This window comes from Mobula birostris, chromosome 13 (genome assembly GCF_030028105.1).
Source record: "Mobula birostris isolate sMobBir1 chromosome 13, sMobBir1.hap1, whole genome shotgun sequence".
In the NCBI taxonomy this organism is placed as follows: Eukaryota; Metazoa; Chordata; class Chondrichthyes; order Myliobatiformes; family Myliobatidae; genus Mobula; species Mobula birostris.
Window position 1 is genome coordinate 100891734 of NC_092382.1, and position 12885 is coordinate 100904618.

General features: G+C 48.7%; 1 gene segment (V, D, J or C); it reads right to left on the reverse strand.

Annotated features, from left to right (window-relative positions):
• Positions 1 to 10875: 10875 nt before the first annotated feature.
• On the reverse strand, positions 10876 to 12885 carry LOC140208108 (T cell receptor beta variable 30-like). The segment is given in 3 exon segments: positions 10876 to 11186; positions 11362 to 11448; positions 12843 to 12885. Coding segments are annotated over 3 exon segments (441 nt in total).

Sequence of the window (12885 nt, forward strand, 5' to 3'; positions counted from 1 at the left end):
TCACGGCTGGCAGGGAGAATCGGAGAGAGTCAAGGTCACTGAGCATGGGGAGCCGGGGTGTAAGGAGACACCGCGATTGATGAACGGAGAAATCGGGAGCAGATGCGAGATGGAGGGGTGTGACTGGCGCGGAGAGAAAATGGGGGATGGGGTGGGAGAAAGAGAGAGAGAGATATCGATGGATAGATAGAGATGAAGATAGATAGATAGAGATAAATAGATCAATAGGGAGAGATAAATAAGTAGAGAGATAAATAGATAGACGGCGATAATTCCACAGATAAAGAGATAAATAGATAGAGAGCGACAATTAGATAGAAAGATAAACAGATAGAGAGATGAGCAGAGGATATTGGTAAACGAGTGAGAAAGATCGGGAATTTTGAAAGAAAAAAAGAGATGGGGGACTGACTGGAAGAAGCGGACCAGTCGGCCACGATTTTCCTGCTAGCACCCGCGCAGTCGTGAAGAATTAAGCCCGAACTGAATATTAATTTCAAACGTATTGCAACATATACCCTTAAAACAATGCAAATAAAGTAGCAAATATTACGAGATATCTGATTTGCGCAGAAATGGAATACAGTATCTTCATATTTGCGGATTTGAAGATCTTAATTTCTCAAGGATCGAGTATTCAAATTTTAGACTTGGCAGCAGGGTTTTACTGACCTGGACAATGAAGAATGAAACCCAGTATGACGGCGTAGTTTCTCATTTTAGGGATTTATCAGCCGTCTCAGAATCTTGGTCCAACCCTGAATCTATCTGTGGTGAAGCGGAGACAAAGTTAGCAAACGTGCGTTGTGATTGGCTCGCCGCCGTCCAACCCGCAGCCGAAAAACCGGCAGGGCTATGTGACGTTCTTTATCTCGCCCCGCCGTGACGCATGAATGGAAAAAAAGACCACAAAGATTTTATTCACATAAATTGTGAACCCCGGCTATCGGAGTGAGCGTGGCCCCGCGATCTTCTTCACAGAGCCTGTTGGGATCGGTTTAATCTTCGCTCTGGAAACCTCAGCGAGCAGAACCTGTTTCAGCCGTGTACGTGACGCCAAACAGTCCGCAGTGTCTCCTCCACAGGAATCCCGGTGATGTGTTGGACCCCTCAAGGCCGCGCCTCTCAAGCAGTCAAAGAAACATAGAAACGTAGAATACCTACAGCACAATACAGGCCCTTCGGCCCACAAAGCTGTGCCGAACATGTCCTTACCTTAGAAATTACTTCTATTTTAGCCCTCTATTTTCTGAGCTCCACGTACCTGTTCGGGGGTCTCTTAAAAGTCCCTATCGTTTCCGCCTCCACCACCGCTGCTGGCAGCCCATTCCATGCACTCACCGCTCTCTAAGTAAAAAACTTACCCCTGACATCTCCTCTGTACCTACTCCCCAGCACCTTAAACCTGTGCCTTCTCGTGTTAGCCATTTCAGCCGTGGGGAAAAGCCTCTGACTATCCACACGATCAATGTCTCTCATCACCTTATACACCTCTATCAGGTCACCTCTCATCCTCCGTCACTCAAAGGAGAAAAGACCGAGTCCACTCAACCCATTCTCCTAAGGCATGCTCCCCAATCCAGGCAACATCCTTGTAAATATCCTCTGCACCCTTTCTATGGTTTCCACATCCTTCCTGTAGTGAGGCGACCAGAACTGAGCACAGTACTCCAAGTGGGGTCTGACCAGGGTCCTATATACCTGCAACATTACCTACCAGTTCTTAAACTCAATCCCACGGTTGATGAAGGCCAATGTACCGCATGCCTTCTTAACCACAGAGCCGACCTGCTTAGCAGCTTTGAGTGTCCTATGGACTCGGACCTCAAGATCCCCCTGATCCTCCACACTGCCTAGAGCCTTACCATTAATAGTATATTCTGCCATCATATTTGACCTACCAAAATGAACCACCTCGCACATAGAAGCATAAAAACATTGAAAACCTACAGCATAATACAGGCCACACACATCAAAGTTGCTGTTGAACGCAGACTGGGACGGGAGTCCTGACGAAGGGTCTCGGCCTGAAACGTCGACTGTACCTCTTTCTAGAGATGAGTCCTGACGAAGGGTCATGGCCTGAAACGTTGACTGTACCTCTTCCTAGAGATGCTGCCTGGCCTACTGCATTCACCAGCAACTTTGATGTGTGTTGCTTGAATTTCCAGCATGAATTCCTGTTGTTTGCATAATACAGGCCGTTCATCCCACAAAGTTGTGACGAACATTCCCTACCTTAGAAATTGCTAGGCTTACCTATAGCCCTCTATATTTCTAAGCTCCATGTACCTATCTAAAAGTCTCTTAAAAGACCCTGCCGTATCCATCTCCACCACCGACGCCGGCAGCCCATTCCATCCACTCACCACTCTCTGCGTAAAAAATTTACCCCTGACATCTCCTCTGTACCTACTTACAAACACCTTAAAACTGTGCCCTCTCGTGCTAGCGATTTCAGCCCTGGGAAAAAGCTTCTAACTATCCACACGATCAATGCCTCTCATCATCTTATACACCTCTATCAGGTCACCTCTCATCCTCCGTCGCTCCAAGGCGAAAAGGCCGAGTTCAACTTAAACTATTCTCATCAGGCATGCTCTCCAATCCAGGCAACATCCTTGTAAATCTCCTCTGCAACCTTTCTATGGCTTCCAAATCCTTCCTGTGGTGAGGCGACCAGAACTGAGCACAGTACTCCAAGTGGGGTCTGACCAGGGTCCTATATACATGCAACATTATCTCTTGGCTCTTAACCTCAATCCCACAATTGATGAAGCACAATACACCGTATGCTATCTTAACCACATATGGACGGATGCATAAACAAGCCGGGAATGTAGGAACATGGACCGTAACCAGATGGGTTCTGTTTAATTGATATCATTTCCTGCACTGTCTGGTTCCATTTTGTACGTTCCTCTGCGGTGAACTACGCGATCTGTAAGTGCGACGTCATCGCAGCAGTGAACGTCATTTCCCATTCTCCCCCGTCATAGTCGACAGTAGAGGATTTTGCCGCGTCGACCCATTTCTCTGAGACACTGTGTCGACTCCAGGCGCAGAGGTACACGGCCGAGTGAATCGCCCTGAGTTCGTCGGTTCTCAGAATGAAGGTCTTCTCCTCAGGCCTCTTGGCGATGAATCCTTCGATAGGTTTGTGCGGAGTGACTGTGTCCTTTAACCCGGAGTAGAACAGGTTCTGTGGAGCCTCTCCCGGGTATTGACGGTACCAGTACATGTCAGGATTGTTGCTACCACCGGACAAGTCGCATTTGAGCTCGACAGGTTGCCCGGGTAGAGCGGAAACGGCGGGCGGTGTCTGAACGATCGTCCAAGAATTCACTTCTAGTGGAGAGAGGTGGACAGGGTGATGATGGAGAGCCGGGGACTAAGGCGATAGCATTATTGATGCACGGGGAAAGCACATTTAGGTAGAAGCATAATTATGCAGTATGTATGATCTGATGAGATTAATTTATCAAACATAGAATGTTTTGAATTGCTATCCAGGTTTACTTACCCGGGCAGTGGAGAATGAAACCCAGTAAAACGCCGAGGATTCTCATTTTGGGGATTTCGCGGCCGTCGTAAACATTTGTCTCAGTATCTGGTGTTAGTGGAACGGGGAGTGGCGCAGGCAGTGAAGGCGACCAGCTCTTGTTCCAACCCTGAATCTATCTGAGCGGGAGGTAGTCTGAGGTGGAGTGAGACAAAGTCAGTAAACGTGCGTTGTGATTGGCTCGCCGCCGTCCAACCCACAGTCGGGAAACCGCCCTGGCGATGGGATTTTCTTTATCTCGCCCGGCCGTGAAGCGTTAATGTCAGATGCGCAAGAGACGTTGGAAAAAAAGACCAGAAATTTCCGAACTGCGTTTATGGAAGCAGATTTATTTTGTTCGATAAATGCTGTTCCACCCTCTCATCTCCTCAAATTGGTTTCCATTTTACAGTGCATTGCGTTAAAGGAGAATGTTACAAGCTAAAATGTGCGCAGGGTGTATTGTTACAGCTTTTTATCGCTTTAAGACACTGAAGAGTGAACAATGCAGCCCAAGGACAGACTTTCGGCCCGCCGGGTCTCTGCTGACAAATTTTGGCAGCACTTTTGTCCGCGCTCGCTTCTTGTCCTGATCATTCGCCTGCCCAAATCACTCCCGCTGTCGTGCCTCCATCCCACGCGATCTGTGAGCACCACCGCCCTGTGAGGTATAAAAACCTCACCTCGCCAAAATCTTCATTAAACTCGAACCACAGCGGCATCACCTGCAACATGCGCCCCCTAGTGGTTGACATCTGCATGCCGAGGAAGGAGGATCTGACAATTTCCACTCAAAATTACAATTCGGTTCATTTTCACCGGCATGTGACGTGAAATTTGTTAACTTAGCAGCAGCCGTTCAATGCAATGCGCAATCTAGCAGAGAGAGAGAGAGAAAGAGAGAGAGAAAGAGAGACAGAGAGAGAGAAATAAATAAAATAAAACAAAATAATAAATAAGTAATGAATTACCTGTATTGAATAGATTATTTAAAAATGTCCAAAAGCATAAATACTGTCTGTTTAAAAGAATGAGGTAGTGTCCAAAGCTTCAAAATCCATTTAGGAATCGGACAGCAGAGCGAAAGAAGCTGTTCCTGAATCGCTGAGTGTGTGCCTTCAGGCTGCTGTACCTCCTGCCTGATGGTAACAGTGAGAAAAGGGACATACCCTGGGTGCTGGAGGGTCCTGAACAATGGACTCTGTCTTTCTGAGACACCGCTCCCTGAAGATGTCCCCGGGTACTTTGTAGGTGAGAGCCCAAGATGGAGCTGACTAGATTAACAACGCTCTGCAGCTTCTTTCGGTCCTGAACAGTAGCCCCTCCATACCAGACAGTGATGCAGCCTGTCCGAATGCTCCCCACAACTAGAGAAGTTTTTGAGTGCATATGTTGACATGCCAAATCTCTAAAAACTCTTAAATAACAATAGCCGATATCTGACTTTCTTCATGACTACATCAATTTATTGGGACGAGGTTAGATCCTCAGAGTTCTTGACACCCAGGAACTTAACGCTGCTCACCCTCTCCGCTTCTGATCCGTTTTTGAGGATCGGTACAGGAGGGGTGACCACAGCTTTGATCGATAGTCTTCAGAGACTTTCTGTCTGTCGTCAGCGGTCGGATAACCAGAACGTGTGTTCTGCGTACGACCATCCAGCAGCTGCCCCGCTTTCCTCCATGGCTTCACGTGACCCTGATCGGGGGAGGGTGGCTCCGCCGCTGCCGCATCTTGCCCAACGGTGACCTGCGGGCTGGCAGAGGGAAGGAGCGCCTTACCGCTGCCTTGGTGGAGACGGATCTCCAACCGCCGCCCAGGTTGGAGATAAAGCTCTCCAGGCAAGACGGCGCCCGATCTCGCATTTCACTCCCTTCCTGTCATGGGACGAACCGAAAAGCGAGCATTTCTCTTTCTCGGGCGTGGACACGGATAGGAATTCATGCAGATGCGACACGATCTCCAGACCTGTGATGCCTCTGGGCCTGCGCCCCCTGGCGGTCCGAAGGCTGAGGAGGGGTTCGCATTGAAACCTGCCGAATATCGGAAGTTCAGATAGAGCGGACGGTGACAGGAAATTTCGTACGGTGGGGGAGTCCAGGAGCAGAGTTCCCGGTTGTTGATTAGACGTACGTCCATTTGGAACAGAGACAGGCAGGAATTACTGAAGCCGAGCGTGGGGAATCTGCGGAAGCCCTAATCACAGCCGGCTGCGGAGGTCACCTCATTGTCCATGTTTTAAGCGGAGTTCAACAGGGCGTGAATTGGTAATGACATGAAAGGGTGCGACAAGAAGCTGGAGAATAGGGCTGAGAGGGTTAATAAATCAGCCACGAAGGAATGACGGTGCAGACGTGATCAGCCGATCGGCCTATTTCATCCAATGTCACCTCCTCGTATTAATAATAACACGCAAACACGGTTTGAGCCGAAATGCTTGTTTCGATGTTGCATTGCTCTCCGAAGGAGGCTTCTCACCTACCTTTCTTCTTTACCAGGTATGCTAGCGGGCGGGTTGGTCCTTCCTCAGATGTTATCGGGTCTGCTGCGCATTTTCGAGCGCATCCCGGTTTTAGGGTCATAGGGAACGGGAACATTTGAACAGCCTATCGGGACTGTGCCGGGTTATTGTTCTGGCTAGTCCCGTCGAACTGGACCACAGGCTACCAACCACCCGTCCCCTCCCATCCCTGTAAAAATCCAGCCTTCCAAGGGCACGTTTCTGAAACGCGCTGACAGTGGTAGAGCTGGCGGGTGTGATAAGAGACAGAGAAACATAGAAAACCTACAGCACAATACAACCCCCTTGGGCGCAGAAATCTGAGACAAACATGGTCTTACTTCAGAAATTACCGAGGGTTACCCTTCGCCCTCTAGTTTTGTAAGTTCCATGTACCTATTCAGCAGTTTCGTAAAAGACCCTATCGTATCCGCCTCCACCACAGTCGCCGGCAGCCCATTTCACGCACTCACCACTCTTGGAGTAAAAAACTTACCCCTGACATCTCCTCTATACCTACTTCCAAACACATTAAAAATGCGCGCTCTCGTGCTAGCCATTCCAGCCTTGGGTAAAAGCCTCTGACTATCCACACGATCAATGCCTCTCATCATCTTATACACTTCTATCAGGTCACCTCTCACCCTCCGTCGTTCCAAGGAGAAAAGGCCGAGTTCACTCAACCTATTCTCATCAGGCATGCTCCCCAATCCAAGCAACATCCTTATAAATCTCCTCTGCACCGTTTCTATGGTTTCCGCATCCTTCCTGTAGTGAAGCGACCAAGTGGAATCTGACCAGGGTCCTATATAGATGCAACATTATCTCTCGGCTCTTAAACTGAATCCCACGATTGATGAAGCACAATACACCGTATGCTATCTTAACCACATATGGACGGATATGTAAGCGAGCCGGGAATGGAGGAACATGGACCGATTCCAGATGGGTTTTGTTTAATTGATATCATTTCCTGCACTGTCTGGTTCCATTTTGTACGTTCCTCTGCGGTGAACTACGCGATCTGTAAGTGCGACGTCATCGCAGCAGTGAACGTCATTTCCCATTCTCCCCCGTCATAGTCGACAGTAGAGGTTTTTGCCGCGTCGACCCATTTCCCTGAGACAATGTGTCGACTCCAGGCGCAGAGGTACATGCCCGAGTGAATCGCCCTGAGTTCGTCGGTTCTCAGAATGAAGGTCTTCTCCTCAGGCCTCTTGGCGATGAATCCTTCGACAGGTTTGTCCGGAGTGACTGTGTCCTTTAACCCGGAGTAGAACAGGTTCTGCGGAGCCTCTCCCGGGTTTTGACGGTACCAGTACATGTCAGGATTGTTGCTACCCCCGGACAAGTCTCATTTCAGCTCGACAGGTATCCCGGGTAGCGCGGAAACGGCGGGCGGTGTCTGAACGATCGTCCAAGAATTCACTTCTAGCAGAGAGAGGTGGACAGTGTAATGGTCAGTGGTCAGGGGGAGCCGGGGACTAAGGCGATAGCGGTATTGATGCACGGGGAAAGCACATTTAGGTGGAAATATAATTATGCAATATGCATGGGTTTGAAGGAATTAATTTCTCAAACATTCAATATTTTGATTTGCCGTCGGGGTTTACTTAACCGGGCAGTGGAGAATGAAACTCAGTAAAAGGCGGAGGATTCTCATTTTGGGGATTTCGCGGCCGTCGTAAACACTTGTCTCCGTATCTGGTCCTAGTGGAACGGGGAGTGGCGCAGGCAGTGAAGGTAGACAGCTCTTATTCCAACCCTGAATCTATCTGAGCGGGAGGTAGTCTGCGGTAGAGTGGTGACAACGACGGCAAGCGTGCGTTGTGATCGGCTCGCCGCCGTCCAACCCACAGTCGAGAAACCGCCCTGCCGATGAGACTTTCTTTATCTCGTCCAGCCGTGAAGCGTGAATGTCAGAGGTGCATGAGACGTTGGAAAAAAGACCACAACCTATGAGAGCAAAGATTGCATTCACAGTTACTTTGTTCGACAAATGGTGGTCCACCCACTCAGTTCCTCAAATGGTTTATTGGTTTCAATTTTACAGTGTATTGCGTAAAAGGCGAATCTTACAAGCTAAAATGTGCGCAGGTCGTATTGGTACATCGTTTCATCGCTTTAAGACACTGAAGAGGGAACAATGCAGCCCAAGGACATATTTTCTGTCCGCCGGGTCCCTATTGCCCAATTTAGGCAGAACTTTCGTCCGCGCTCTCTTCCTGTCCTGATTATCCGCTTGCCCAAATCACTCTCGCTGTCGTGCCTGCATCCCACGCGACCTGTGAGCACCACCGCCCTCTGAGGTGAAAAAATAAAAACACACCTCGCCAAATCTTCGTTAAACTCGAACCACAGCGGCAGCACCTGCAATATGCGCCCCCTGGTGGTTGACAGCTGCATAGCGAGGAAGGAGGATCTGAGAATTTCCACTCAGAATCAGAGTCAGGTGCATTATCACCGGCATGTGACGTGAAATTTGGTAACTTAGCAGGACCAGTTCAACGCAATACATCATCTAACAGAGAAAGAAAAAAGTAATAAATAAAATGAAACAAAATAATAAATAAACAAGTAAAGCGATTACATGTATTGAATAGATTATTTAAAAATGACCAAAACCAGAAGTACTGCATATTTAAAAAAAAAACGAGATAGCGTCAAAAGCTTGAAAATCCATTCAGGAATCGGACGGCAGATGGGAAGAAGCTGTTCCTGAATCGCTGAGTGTGTGCTTTCAGGGTTCTCTGTCTCGTACCCGATGGTAACAGTGAGAAATGGGCATGCCCTGGGTGCTGGAGGGTCCTTAATAATGAGACGCTGCCTTTCTGAGACATCGTTCCATGAAGACGTCTTGGGCATTTTGCAGGTTAGTACCCAAGATGGAGCTGACTAGATTTGCTTAAGGAATTTCCTTAAGCAGAGCGCGGGTAATCTGCGGTAGGCGCGAACCAGAGACGGCTGTGGAGGTCATCTCCTGTTTTAAGCGGAGTTCAACAGGGCGTTAATTAGTAATGACGGCAAAGGGTGCTACCAGAAGCAGGAGAAATGGGTTGCGAGGGATACTAAATCAGCCACGAAGGTGTGGCTGTGCAGATATGATGAGCCTATCGGCCTAATTTCATTGAATGTCACCTCCTCGTATTAATAATAACAGGCAAGGACGCTTTGGGCCGAAAGGCCTGATGCGATGTTGTATTACTCTCCGAAGGAAGCTTCTCACTTCCATTTCTTCATTACCAGGTATGCAGGCGGGCGGGGTGGTCCTTTCTCAGATGCTGTCGCGTCTGTTGAGAATTATCGAGCGCATTGCGGTTTCAGGGTCGTATGGAACCAGAAAACATAGAATAGTGCAGCACATTACAGGCCCTTCGGCCCACAATGTTGTGCCGACCCTCAAACCCTGCCTCCCATATAACCCCCCCCCCCGCAACCTTAATTTCCACCATATACCTGTCTAGTAGTCTCTTAAACTTCACTAGTGTATCTGCCTCCACCACTGACTCAGGCGGTGCATTCCACGCACCAGCCACTCTCTGAGTAAAAAGCCTTCCTCTAATATCCCCTTGAACTTCCCACCCCTTACCTTAAAGCCATTTCTTCTTGTATTGAGCAGTGGTGTCCTGGGGAAGAGGCGCTAGCTATCCACTCTATCTGTTCCTCTAATTATCTTGTACACCTCTATCAATGCCTATCGGAACTGTGCTGGACTGTTGTTCTGACTAGTCCTGTCGATCAGGACCACAGGCCACCAACCATTCGCCCCATCCTGAACATGTAACGAGACAAAAACTTCCACTGCCTATCATCCAACAGGAAATACGTCATTAAGGTGTGGGGTCCATTTGTGCAAAAATATGATCCACCGGGATGTTGGCTGGATTATAGGGAATGAGCTACATCGAGAGTTCAGACCAAATTGGATTGTTCACGCTGGAGCGGCGGAGACCTACCGGGCCCCTGGTAGATATTTATAAGCTTCCTATAGAGATAGATGTGTGTTGGCGCGTGGCCAAGTCGTTAAGGCGTTCGGCTAATGATTTCACTGTCGCTGGTTCGAGCCTTGGCTGAGGTGACGTGTTGTGTCCTTGAGCAAGGCACTTAACCACCGGTGCCAAGCTGTATGGGTCCTAATGCCCTTCCCTTGGACAACATCGGTGGCGTGGAAAGGAGATACTTGCAACATGGGTAATTGCTGGTCTTCTACACAAATTTGCACGCGTCTGCGCTCTGGAAACCTTGCGAGGCGCAAATCCGTGGTCTCATGAAACTAACGGATGCCTATTAATAGAGAGACTTAGAATAGGCATCCGGGTCCTTTCTCCCCGCTCCCGCCGGAAGGGTGGAAATGGATAAATCCAGAGGGCATGGTTTAAAGATGTATTTTTAACACAGATAGAAATGCCTGGAATGTGCCGCCAGGGGTCGTGGTGTATTTACGCACGAGTTTGAAACGTAACAGTGTAAGCGGGTGACGGAAGGAGAAGTTTCGCATCCCAACAGTTGTTGTCCAAGGTGTTCGGCGCAAGTCCCTTTACAGCGAAGGCGGTGGTTGCCTGAAACGCATTGACAGTAGCGGAGGAGGTGACGGTATGATAAGGAACAGATGGACAGGTACAGGAACAATCAGGGTATGAGAAAAACATGGACTCCGTGCAGGTTAGCTCAGGTTAATTTACGTCATTTCCTGTATTGTCCTGCTCCATGTTGTACGTTCCACGTTGACCCACTGTGGCATTTCTACGTGTGACGTGTTCGTAGTTTTGGCGTCATTTCCTGTTCTCTCCTCCTTGCCGGCGGGAGAGGTTTTAGTCGCGTCTACACATTTCTCTCAGTCACTGTGTCGACTCCAGGCGCAGAAGTACAGGGCCGACTGATTGGACCAGAGATTGTCGGTTCTCAGAATGAATGCATTTGCCCCAGGCCGCTCTGCGTCGAAACCTTCGACAGGTTTGTCCGGAGTTACTGCGTTCGTGCCAAATGAGGAAAAGAGATACTGGGGAGCCTCTCCCGCGTATTGCCGATACCAGAACAGGTCAAGATTGTTGCTACCCCCGGACAGGGCGCACTTCAGTTCAGCAGGTTTCCCTTGCAGCGCGGAAACGGCGGGCGGTGTCTGAACGATCGTCCAAGAATTCACTTCTAGCAGAGAGAGGTGGACAGGGTGATGATGGAGAGCCGGGGACTAAGGCGATAGCATTATTGATGCACGGGGAAAGCACATTTAGGTAGAAACATAATTATGCAGTATGCACGATTTGAGGATATTAATTTATCAAACATAGAATGTTTTGAATTGCTATCCAGGTTTACTTACCCGGGCAGTGGAGAATGAAACCCAGTAAAACGCCGAGGATTCTCATTTTGGGGATTTCGCGGCCGTCGTAGACATTTGTCTCAGTATCTGGTGTTAGTGGAACGGGGAGTGGCGGAGGCAGTGAAGGCGACCAGCTCTTGTTCCAACCCTGAATCTATCTGAGCGGGAGGTAGTCTGAGGTGGAGTGAGACAAAGTCAGTAAACGTGCGTTGTGATTGGCTCGCCGCCGTCCAACCCACAGTCGGGAAACCGCCCTGGCGATGGGACGTTCTTTATCTCGCCCGGCCGTGAAGCGTGAATGTCAGATGCGCAAGAGACGTTGGAAAAAGAGACCACAAATTTCCGAACTGCATCCATGGAAGCACATTTATTTTGTTCGAAAAATGCTGTTCCACCCTCTCAGCTCCTCAAATGATTTATTGGTTTCCATTTTACATTGCGTTGCGTAAAAGGCCAATCTTACAAGCTAAAATGTGCGCAGGGCGTATTGGTACAGCTTTTTATCGCTTTAAGACACTGAAGAGAGAACAATGCAGCCCAAGGACAGACTTTCGGCCCGCCGGGTCTCTGCTGACAAATTTTGGCAGCACTTTTGTCCGCGCTCGCTTCTTGTCCTGATCATTCGCCTGCCCAAATCACTCTCGCTGTCGTGCCTCCATCCCACGCGATCTGTGAGCACCACCGCCCTGTGAGGTATAAAAACCTCACCTCGCCAAAATCTTCATTAAACTCGAACCACAGCGGCATCACCTGCAACATGCGCCCCCTAGTGGTTGACACCTGCATGCCGAGGAAGGAGGATCTGACAATTTCCACTCAGAATCAAAATCAGGTTTATTTTCACCGCATGTGACGTGAAATTTGTTAACTTAGCAGCAACAGTTCAATGAAATACATGATGTAGCAGACAGAGAGAAAAAATAATAAATAAAATAAAACAAAATAATAAATAAACAGGTAAAGCAATTACATGTATTCAATAGATTATTTAAAAATGTCCAAAAGCAGAAATACTGCATATTTAAAAAAAAACGAGATAGCGTCAAAAGCTTGAAAATCCATTCAGGAATCGGACGGCAGAGGGGAAGAAGCTGTTCCTGAGTCGCTGAGTTTGTGCATTCAGGGTTCTCTACCTCCTACCTGATGGTAACATTGAGAAAAGGACATGCCCTGGGTGCTGGAGGGTCCTTAATAATGGAAGCTGCCTTTCTGAGACAGCGCTCCCTGAAAGACGTCTTGGGCACTTCGTAGCAGTTCTTCTCCAATGTTTTCGGCGCAAGTGCCTTTACACCGAGGGCGATGGTTTCCTGAAACGAGTTGACAGTAGTGGAGGAAGTGGCGGTATGAGAAGAGACTGATGGAGAGGTACAGGAACGACCAGGGTATGAGAAGTACATGGACTCCGTACAGATTAGCTTAGCTTAATTTACGTCATTTCCTGTACTGTCCTGTTTCATGTTGTACGTTCCTTGGTGACCCACCGTGGCATTTCAACGTGTGACGTGTTCGCAGCGCGGACGTCAT